The sequence below is a fragment of the Papaver somniferum genome, chromosome 10 (assembly GCF_003573695.1).
Source record: "Papaver somniferum cultivar HN1 chromosome 10, ASM357369v1, whole genome shotgun sequence".
NCBI lineage: Eukaryota > Viridiplantae > Streptophyta > Magnoliopsida > Ranunculales > Papaveraceae > Papaver > Papaver somniferum.
Window position 1 is genome coordinate 45157531 of NC_039367.1, and position 11263 is coordinate 45168793.

Below are 11263 nucleotides of genomic sequence, written 5' to 3' on the forward strand. Positions count from 1 at the left end.
TAATTAAACATAGTTTTCTAGGTATGAAATCAAACCTATGTTCACTACACAATCTAGTACCGAGTTACAAATATTATGTCGATGTCGCATTTACGAAGTCCAAAAGATAAGCATTATACTACAATATATCAATATATAGCACTTATCACTATTGACATATATAGTTCCTTGACACTTTGATCACAATATGATGATCAAGTCTATTATACTAGAGGTTCACATATATAACTTCGCATCTTATGTTTTCAATCAGAAACGACTTGAAAGCTAACAAGATAGAAATGGAAACAAGTCAAGTCATGTATTACTAACCTCAAGTGGAAGTATGATGTTATTGTCGTTGTCGATACGTCTTCGGAATCTTCAGGTCTTCAGAGTAATACTTGTATGTCTCAACATTTATAGACTTCCTAGTCTAACCTAACAAAGTTGACTCTAGTAATCCTATCAAGCGACTTATGAGTTTTGATACTAAAATATGACAACAAACTTTGACATACTAACGCTTGGTGGGTTCAACCGAGGAATTCGTATTTTAAATCAGTTTTATTCGGTGAGTCAACTATGATTTTCGCGCTCCTCGGATCGCCCCTCTAACAAAAATCAACAAAAATGTGCAATTTGATAAAAAGATAGGAAATGGTTACTATTAAAAAACCGAAAATGCCCCTCCCTGATTTTAATTACTTTTTTTCCTTTAAACATTTTCGTAAATAAACCGAAGAGGAAGGGCAAATAGGTATTAGATATTTTCGTTAAAAACCGAAAATGGCCCTCCCTTTTAGTCCAATTACTATAACTCTTTATATAACTTATTTTTTCAGGGGTATAATTGGCAAGCAAACTGGAATATAACATATCTAAAAATCCGTGCCTTGGAAATTTACAAATTTTATCTCGTTGGAAATATTTTAAAGAGATCTACACAATGAGCATAAACAACAATATCAAATTTAGAGTTTTTACGAAAAATTCGGAGGTGTTTATCCTTTTAGGCACAATTAAAACAATGTATATGTTTCAAAAATAACACTCCAACAAAAGAAAGATGCATAACGCGTTATGCAATCAGCGATGTTTAGAAGGATGTATAACGCGTTATGCAATCAACGATGTCTCGTTTTTCTTTCGTCAACCCTCCCCACCATAGCAGCGGTGTTCTAATATAAAATTCTGACTCCGCACTTGAAGGCAGCCACGTGGGTAGCAAAAATTGGGACACATTCTTTTGGATTGAAGGAGATAGTAATAGAATCATTAGTAATGCCCGAGGGAAAAAAGGAATGATCAAATGTCAGAACCAAGCTATTATCAAACAAGTGAACAAAACTGTCGGTGGAAATTATTTGGGTTTTAACGACATCAATAGGAAGGGGAAAAGGCAAGGAAAAGTGCTTTACAGTTTGACAACAACAATGCCTTCTTATCTTTTAAATTCTCATTTTGCTTGTGAGAACTATTGAAACTCTGTTCTTAATTCATCTGTTATTTGGATTCGAACTCTAACATGGAGAGCAGAACTGCTGGAAGCCATCACGTTGCCATGATAAGGGGCTGATATGAAGCAGTTGACCTGGCCCCTGTGTAATTTTTTTTGGGTGTTTTAAAAGGAAAGTTGCTAATTCACAGAGAAAAAAGAAACCTGGTTCCAGTAGAAGCATAGGGTTCAACAATTTCAACATTAGTTATTCAAAATTAATTAATGGGAATATTGGTAATATGTCCCAAAATGAATTATAATTTTGGGGATATGTCCCAAAATTTCAATTCTCGGGAATATGCCCTAAGATAACGGTTTCTGTCATAGCAGGTTAAATAATCAATTTATCGTACCTTGATCGGTCAAAATCTCAGAAAATGAGATCTCGTGAGATGATAAAAATGAAACTTTTAGCCTGTAAAAATATCACGCACTTATCACCTCCTTCTTCAACACACGTATTATCTTCCATTTGTTATCTTCCATTTGTTTCCTGAGGTAGAACAACAGAGCAATGAAGATTTGTTTCCTGAGAGAAGAAACTGATTTGTGGGAAGTAAAATCACTAGGGTGGCTCAAAATCAAAACCCATGAGAAAAGAAACAGAGAAGGTTAAAGAAAAAAACTTGTTGCACTTGGAAGTAATCAATATATGCAACTGTATGTGGTCATTACCACTACGATTATACGTGTTTTTCAACTTTTTTTGCAATTGATGATGAATGGTACTTATTGATCACGTCGAAATATGGTTTCATGAGTTTGATTTCATCAATTCCCACCTTCAGGGCTTTTAGATGAAATTAGGGTTCATATATGCAATTGGGGATTTTTCATAATTATTTTTTCAATATCAAATTCATGGAAACAGATGATGTTTTTATATCATAAATAAGGGCCCCAATAAATAATACACAAACGTGGTGTAAAAGAACAAAATCAACAATTGTGAAAAGGACATTTAGATTTTGATACTATTTAAATGGACAAAAATATAAAAATAGCCAGGATGTAAACAATTTCATCCTACCCATTTTCAAATACTGTTTTTTATTTTTAATTTACATCAGGATGTAAACAGTTTCATCCTTACTATTTTTTAAATTTAAGTCAGGATGAATCCAGTTTCATCCTTGCTATTTTTTATGTGTCAATTTTACCCATAATAATTTTTACACGTTCATTTAAACCATATTTTAAAAATATTTGGATAAATGACCCATTTTCCGTAAATAATATCTTTGTAATGATTTTTGGGGAATAAGATGGATATTCATTTAGCGTTGATGTTAAAGGAACAGAAGTTCATAAGGGGCCCCATAAATAATATCTTTCTAATGATTTTTGAAGTTCATAAGGGCCCCCATAAATAATATCTTTGTAATGATTTTTGGGGAATAAGATGGATATTCATTTAGTGTTGATGTTAAAGGAACAGAAGTTCATATTTGTTGCGGGCAGAAATTAGTTGATTCTATTGCGAGCGGAAATTGATCACTTCCATTGACATCGGCATCAACATCACCATCTCAATCTCTACGACCATCTGTGATGATCTTTGATTTGGTTTTTTAACAAGGGATTTCGATCAATCTCCATGACCATCTTTCTGTCGCACGTGTCAACTCACATGTGCGCAGTATTGACTAGTTAACATATTTGGATGGAAAATTTGACGGCCGAGGCATATCCTCGAGAATTGGAATTCTGGATCATATCCCCAAGATTGCAGTCCATTCTGGGGCATATTTTCCTTCCAACATTAGTTAATCTCGAAGGAAACGTAGTTACTGATGTTCTGAAGTGTACACAAGAGAGTGAAACGCTGAATCATCCATCATATATAGGATAGGAAAAGAACATCCAAGTAAATTTGCTCTTGAGGTTTGACGTACATCCTCCTATTTATAAACTCCTAAAATGTACTAAAACACATTACACAAGCAAACCACATCAAAGACACCATTCCGTTGGCTTTTATTTTGCGAAATACTCGTGCTAATATACACACGACCATCTGCTAGACTGTATACATTTCTAACTCTCGTTTCCCTATGAAAGGGAATTTTAGAAGAATATATATGAAATATCCCCTGATGAATTGAACAAAATGTTGAACCAAGAACTAGGCTTCACTCTACAAAGTATGTTAACAAGCTAGCTTGTTAATTCTGTTTCAGAAAAGGAGTGATTGAAGCTATACCTCATTGTTGCCATCTCGACAGGTTAATGAGTAATTACAAGCAAAGCTGTCCAATCGCGGGGAACCCTAGGGCACCAGAAGATTTCTTGCCATTTAACGCACAACATAACAAGTGAAGTGATACAAAATGGGAAGGAAACATAATATCTTAAGAAATTCCTCTAGCAACGCTGGAAGTTGCATTGATCTTTAGTGAGTGCTCTGGGACATAGGTTTGACCTGTTTTGACAAGCACATTGAGAAAAGGCAGATTTCAGTCCACAACTCTGGAGAGGTCAGTTCCCCTTCTCTTTTTCTGGACAACCAATGTAGACAAACTCTTGAAACACAAAGAGATACCCTTGTTTGTTTGTTTTTTAGTTTTCCCAACTATGTGGGATTTAGCAGCATTACAGAGATAAACTGGTGGATTCAGTCTCAAACATATTCTGATAAAGAGGAAACAAGAACAAGAACAAGGGAATGATCTCGCTGCGTACCTTTCTCTTTTACATGAATCTGCAATGTATCGAGTGTTATTATCCCATCAGTCAATGGAAGCAACTCAAGTTTGACAGTGGCAATTGATTGGGAAGGAACACATCTGGTGTGCAGGAAAATGAAAGTTAAAACCAAACGCAAAACTAGAAAGAATAAAACAATAACAAAAGAAAATAGTTTTACCCGAGAGGAACCGCACTCTGCAACCACAGATGTGTGCAACCTAAACCAGTGGTTGGAATGACATCTGAGATGGAAACAGTTTGTTCATTCAAAGAAACAGATCTTACTCCAGCACCAGCTTTTTCTTTCTGATTATCCGTTGTTGCTGCAGGCGCAGATTTTAGCCTCTGCATAACCGCAATATTCCTTTCTCTTCCGGTGAACTCTGAGAACCCGACAAATGGGCTCATTGGTGTAGTTGGAGAAGAATTTAGGGAGACAACTGAAGGAGGTGAAGTAACTGATGCCGGAGCAAGAACTGTAATGGTTAAATCTTCTGATGTTAAATTTGAAGCCTGCAGCGTTAGCACCTGAATGTTCACAAAGACTTTTTCTCATCAGTCAGGTCATAAGTTATTGTGCTTAACAAAAAATTAAACCCACTTGACCGGACCGTCACTATCCACTATCCAGTGGTGGGGATTAAACACGATCCAAACAACCATCTTCAGGCCATATATGACATGATGGCATTGAAGGGCACTTAGTTACGAGCGGTTGAGCAAAAAATTCGCTATCTGAATAAAGATAAAGAGGTTTGGGTTCGCACCTGAACAGGTAGTTTAGAGGCTCCTCCCTTGGACCTTGGAGCTTGTTCAGACATTTCAGATGCAACTGAGATCATGAGATCCCTTGAAACACGGGGGCGCCAATTGGTTCGTTGCTTGAAGAATAGTCGTGATTCTAGGAGATAGAAGAAGTAAAATAAAAGTGAGTTGAAAGAGAAAGCAATGTTGCTCATAGTATTAAATTCATATGCATCCACCTGAATAGTTGCATCGGCACGATACCAAAACTGCATATTGATCAGCATCTGAAGATGTTTTCTTTTCTTCAGTCACTCTAGATGAACCATGTGAACTTGCTGTTGAACTTGCAGACAGTGAATATGATAGCTGACGACTTCTGTCACCTGGAGGCTTATGATTTCTCCAAATAGAAGTTGCTGGTTTGAGAATGAAGGAGTGCTCTTCACCCCTCCTAACAAGTAGTAACATTAAGAAGTTATGACAAGAGCGATACTAAGTACCTCACCAACAATTTACCCTAATTGAACCAAACAGTGATCCTAAATGGTTAACTGCCAAATGGCAAAGTGAAATTCGACCCTGCAATTCTCTATTCTGACCGACAGTGAAATTTACCCTCTTTCCACAAGGAACCTAACATTTATCCATATCCCAGCACATTAGTTTGTATATCAGAAGCCAACGTAAGAGTTAAAAAGCCTCTGTAACTAACCTCTGCAGCCTAAGAAGCACTCACCACTCGTCAATCAGCACTCAGCGTAAAAAGTTGGAGAACCTTACATTAGGAAGAAAGAGGTGCTCTCATAATGAGGAGATATAGCTACACTGAAGCCATTCTGATATTCTAGCACTATTTCTTATCACAGCTCTATAACGGCTTTGGTATTTAAATCTGGAAATGCCTACACTACTCTATTCCTAAAAAAAACTTATTTCCTCTTCATAGAGGAGACATCCACAGTAGCACTTAAACAAATAATAGTACTGAATACACTTTAATAATAAAATATGCTGCACATCAGTAGAGACAAACTTGCAGCACCAAGATTCCTATGGGTGGTTAGCCTGGATCTTCTAAGGAGATAAAAATCTTAAATGTGGTAAAATGGGCTTAAAAGATGAGACCAACCTTAGGGCCAGATTTGGCAAACAATGGTCGCTCCCAGCCTCTATCGATGCTATTGGTAAGGATAAAGGGGGTCCATCTTTGGGAGCCTCCTCAAAAACAACTGTAATAGCATCAAGATACACGACAAGATCTGGTGTATGAGCTGGAGAAACATTCTGCAAAAACAATCAATGTTCAAATGTTGAATCTCTGCAGATTTTGAAATTAAATAGATACATATAAAATCTTACTGATGTAAAACATTATAAGAATTGCTGTCAGTAGCTCCTTGAAAATCAGAATTCCAACCTTTATCTGTACGCAAAGGAAGTCTTCTGTATTGCAGTCAGAAGCAAAAGAACGAACTTCCACTGGGTGAATAATTTCTAGTTTCCTTCTCCATCTCCTGCCTGGAATGTATATGCCTTCTAATCCACAATGAACAGAAAATCTTTGTGGTTCCAATGGAATGCCACGAAAAGATAGAAGCGCACCGTTTCCAGCTTCGTGGCTCTTCACTGACTTTTGAGGTGACACACGATCCCAATCTTCTAGGTCAAACTTAGGTTTAGAACTGAAGGATGTAACAGAAGCAGGTGGAGTGGAATGTTGAGGAAGTGAAGACATAGAATAACTTCTCAAATGAGAGAAGAGTTGGGAGCCAGATTTGTGGGTTGAACTACTAATACTTGTACTTGAAGTTGAACTAAATGAAGGGGGGGATACTGGACGAGTTGGAGGGGGGAAAGTACGATTCAAAGGAAGCAACCATTTAAGCAGTTCCCCACATGGGTCCTCAGTGTTTGTGTAAGCGAAGTTGTCTGCTTTCGTGGAAGCCAGATTTTGATCCTGATGCTTCTCATATTGAAGGACCTCAAGTACTGGATCACTCATGAAAGAAACTCCAACATTCACTTGTAAAAGCACCTGTATCCTTGCAAACGGGAAAGTGGATGAGAATTAATGTTCATCTTACTAACTGTTCTTCGCAAACTAATGCAAATTCTGATAACAAAAAAGAATATTAAGCATGCAAAAGAGTAACTACACAAAATACAAGTGGAACATTAAGCATGCAAAAGACTAATTACACAAAATACAAGTGCACAAAATACTATGTTTCAAATGCACATTATTGTTATATCCTACGTTAAGGGATAGTTCTTTTGCACACGTAGAGCTGCGGAGAATCTTCAACACGTCACAACTCATCCGATTACAGCAACAAAGACACGCATTTGATCATTCAAAGGCCCCTTGATAGTGCTAGTCCAGAAAATAAAAGGTTGGTGAAGTAAGTTTCCTGACAAGTTCATATAGACCATTTTACATGTTTTGACAACAAGAGTTTTGACAGGTATAAGAACCAATAGAAGAATGACTATATGTGAATTGTCTATTGGCTTTAACAGCCATCATTTGCATAATTCGAGAAGAACTCGTATCTGATAAATCATAGAATTTGGCTGCAAATTTTGGAAGATTGCCATACTTACAACAATAAATAGTCTCACAACATTACCCTAAAACAAGTTAATAGCTACTTAGAGATGTTCTAAATCTATGAGCTACTGTCTAGTTACAAAATTGCAACAAGTTAGCCCAACTTCGGGATTATTGTAAGTTGATATTTTAGCTAACATAACAAAAGCCAAAAGTGACTGCTCTAACTGCAAGGACAATGAGGAAAAAACATATACCAACTTCGCCACCTAAACTCTAAATATTACTATGTTCCTTCTATGAAGGAATCTGCCTATACTTCAACTTTAATACAGTATAGAAAAGCAAGATGAAAAGATACTTCGTAGTGTTTATCATAAATATCTGAAATGTACCACTATATCTCCGTTTGAGAGAGAGCAGCATTTGACGGCATCCCTTGCTACTCCACCAGATACACTTGCATCAAAATTTCCTCTATCGACAAAGGCATTGAGGTGACCCTCCGTGCTTGATACTTTTCTTGCTCCGGCTTCATTTCTAGAGAGTTTTTCTCTAACCAACTCAGAAGGCCTTGATTCTGTTGCACTTCTTTTTGACCAAAGCAGCTCATCTGACTCTGCAATCCTGACGAAAAAGTGGGAATTCTTAAATCTTGCCAATTCGGTTTCAGTTTGTTTTTTATGGTCCTCCATTCTAAGGATTGATTCACTAGCAGATATAGATGGTTGTGTATCAGTAGTCTCCGTAATTAACTGAGATTCACCATTTTCATCTTTAATTTGATTAATAGTACTTTGATGCACATCGTTTTCTTTCCCTCCCTCGGCGTTAGAATCTAGTTTGCCATCCATACTACCATTTTGTTGCTTATTATTGCCATTCTTATTCATAAGTGCAGCAACCCGAAATGGAGTTATAATTTCGGTGCCTTTCTTGGATGCTGATAAGCATGCCAATATATGAATCTGTTCACCTGGAGAATAAAATATAATTAATCTCCCCCAAAAAAAAGCGCCTACATCAATATCAAAGCAAGATGTGATGTTAAAAAGAGATATTCTTACCGGGAAATACAAAAGAGCGGTCCAAAGGACGGAATGAATTTATATCTACCGCATCACACCAACTATCAGGAAGCTCCTCTGAAAGTGCAAGTTAAGCATAAAAAGCAATATAAGTTTCTCATCTAAAAGGTTGCATAATCTGAAGAACAGATTTAAGATAAATGCAGTAACAGCAAACATTGTGGACAGGTCTTGCACTAGGTGATATTAGGACCCAACAGAATCTAAGATTCAGATGGAGTTCTAGATTATAAATGGCGCCTAATTCTAACTGAATTATTCATAATGCCCTACCATCTCAAAACTGATTATGATACATTACATGTTATCTCCTCCTACAGTTATTGCGGGGTTTATGTGGAGAAATCTTGATAAGGAATTCGAGATAAGCTGTACGTTTTGAGTTCAATTTTGCTGAAGCAAACGTGCCAGTACGATAATGACATGATGCATCAGTTTGCACTAAAAGAACAAAGTTCGGCCTGATCTTATTCCAAATGGATTAGTAACTTATATGAACAAAAACATCTCTGCGCACTCACACATGCACATTCATGTACACATAACTAAATACTACCTCCGTCCCACTAAATTTAGTTATAAAGTAGGTCAACTAATAGTGGGACGGAGGGAGTACATGATTTTGTATATAACTAAAGTTTAAAAGCATGACATAGGTAAGGAGTATTACTGTAAGGAATGCTTATCCATCCTTCATCTTCAGTAACATCTTCGTGGTTATCAGTAGTTAGAACTTGATTATTCACACTCGAACCAGGATAACTACTCCTTCCTCCCCCTCCAATTAAATCACTATATTTATCACCATCTTCAATCTGAGGAAACGGATCTTCAGCAATAAGCCCCTCCAATGTAGTTGTGGTTTTCGCCACTGAATGAGACTCCAAATGCCGCTGAACGCCAGGTTGTTCTGGAGACGCAGTTTGCGCAGTACGCAATAGAAAATTCATTTTGTCTCAAACAAAAATATCTGGACAAACAAAATCCAACCACCAACAGTCAGCAAAATTATCAAAACTCGTTTTCCAGTAATTTCCTATCTGAAAACTATATTTACCCGAAATTTTGAACGGGAATCAGCTATCAGTTTATGCACTTTTAACACCTAATCATTATATACTTGTCAACTCAACCATTCTCGTACCTAACAGTTGTTACTTCATGTTTGCAGAAACCTAGAATTAGTAATTATCAAAATGCATATGAAATCATTGAAGTTATGGTTTGAAGTACAATGATTCAATTTGCAATGTAAACTTAAATCTATGGGTATGTTTTTGTGGATCACATCGCTGATTCATTTAAATCAAGTTGAAACGTAAGTAAACTAACCTTGTCGTCTCTGTGTTGTTCCGTTGGAAGATCAAATTCAAACATCCATCTCGATTACCTCTTCTGCCTAGATCTCTTTGGTCTTTCTCACTCTTTCTCTTCTGTTTCTCTCTCTAATAAAAATACTATGTCGAATTGGTTAATCATATCCACACCCTCCAACTTAAAATAACTTACTTGGAGAAGTCCAGTGGGGTAGGCAAAGGGGATGGACTCAAAATGATACGAGCGGTTGAAACTTAGCCGAGACTCGGCTCAGATTAAGACGATCGACCTAAATTGGGCTAATAACAACTACTTCATCCAACAGTTCTTAGTTCATCTACAAAAAAAAAAAAAAAAATCTCATCTTTTCCACAGTTCTTAGTTCTTCATCTACAAAAAAAAAAGGTCTCATCTTTTCCACATTTTACACCCATAATTTCCGAATAATAGCTTGAATCCTGTTGTGACGAGATCACCCTTGTGACAGCCTTCGTAAGGGTGCGCTTCTTAGCCTTTAAATATATATATCATCGCAGATACATACATATCCCGATATGCAATTTATAAAATTAAAATATTTATGTTATTTTCCTTTTCTTTATCCCTATGTTTTATGTTATTTGCTCCTTAATCCCTCAAGCAAACCAAACAATTGATTTTGCTGCCGTGAAAAGAAATTTTTACTTTTACTACCTGAAAACCTAGAACGATAGTAGCGATTTTCATATATGAAAAGAAGATTTGATCAACATCCGCCGTGATGACGGTTCCATTATTGTTATTATGTATTAAAAAACTAGGATATGACTCGTGCCGTAACGACACGGGCATTCGCCTGTCACACGATCAAGTTATTGTAGTTTTTGATAATGTAAATGTCAAATTTGTAAAATTTGTCTAGTAAAATTTGTTACATCCCTTATTTATCTAGTAAAATTTGTAAAAATAACAGTGTTCGACATTCTGAATTCTACTTTAAGAGCATTACTATTTGAGTAACATATTTGACGAAAACACAAAGATGAACAAAAGTATATCCTAATAGAATTAAGGGGAAAAAATGTCCTATTAGAACCAAAACGATGTATATGAGATTTAATTTCTTACATTTTTTGTTGCTCTCTCTGTCTCCATATAATGCATGGAAAGTGCTATCTGATCCAAGTGATTGCAAACAACTGCATATTCAAAATGTTCTAGAAATAAGATTTTTGAGAGATTAGTCCTTGGTTTGAATTCATCGATTAGATATCATGTAAGTGTAGGTATCCAAATATGCAAGGGGTGAGATCAAACTCAAGTTAATCTGACATAAAATGAGATGAAAAACTCAAAGTTGAATTGATAAATTCGACTCTTTGAACACTCCGTAAATTTTTTGATTTTTTTTAT

The 11263-nt window shown here is 36.3% G+C and overlaps 1 protein-coding gene and 1 long non-coding RNA gene across 3 annotated transcripts; both read right to left on the reverse strand.

The window, feature by feature from the left end:
• Nucleotides 1–1320: 1320 nt before the first annotated feature.
• On the reverse strand, nt 1321–2349 carry LOC113316964. The gene is made up of 2 exons (XR_003343138.1): nt 2156–2349; nt 1321–1973 (listed from the first exon to the last, which is right to left on the reverse strand). It is a non-coding gene; the product is annotated as an uncharacterized LOC113316964 (long non-coding RNA).
• A 975-nt stretch (nt 2350–3324) lies between these two features.
• On the reverse strand, nt 3325–10022 carry LOC113317754. 2 transcript variants are annotated; one of them, XM_026565892.1, is made up of 11 exons: nt 9887–10022; nt 9225–9524; nt 8534–8611; nt 7862–8442; nt 6333–6950; nt 6045–6199; nt 5152–5366; nt 4936–5069; nt 4347–4696; nt 4163–4266; nt 3325–3902 (listed from the first exon to the last, which is right to left on the reverse strand). In XM_026565892.1, the coding sequence occupies exons 2-11, from the start codon at nt 9502–9504 to the stop codon at nt 3832–3834; spliced, it is 2586 nt and encodes an 861-aa protein (XP_026421677.1). In that variant the 5' UTR covers nt 9505–9524; nt 9887–10022; the 3' UTR covers nt 3325–3831. The 2 variants fall into 2 exon arrangements, with proteins under 2 accessions (XP_026421677.1, XP_026421678.1); XM_026565893.1 differs by lacking the exon at nt 9887–10022 and having other exon boundaries at nt 7862–8434; nt 9225–9446.
• Nucleotides 10023–11263: the final 1241 nt, after the last annotated feature.

Excerpts from the sequence above, each read along its gene's own strand:
- LOC113317754 (XM_026565892.1), bottom strand. The coding sequence starts at position 9,504 with ATGAATTTTCTATTGCGTACTGCGCAAACTGCGTCTCCAGAACAACCT. Across the intron at positions 8,612-9,224 it reads ATGGATAAGCATTCCTTACA|AGGAGCTTCCTGATAGTTGG; the intron begins GTAATACTCCTT and ends TTGCACTTTCAG. Across the intron at positions 6,200-6,332 it reads TCCTTTGCGTACAGATAAAG|AATGTTTCTCCAGCTCATAC; the intron begins GTTGGAATTCTG and ends TTGTTTTTGCAG.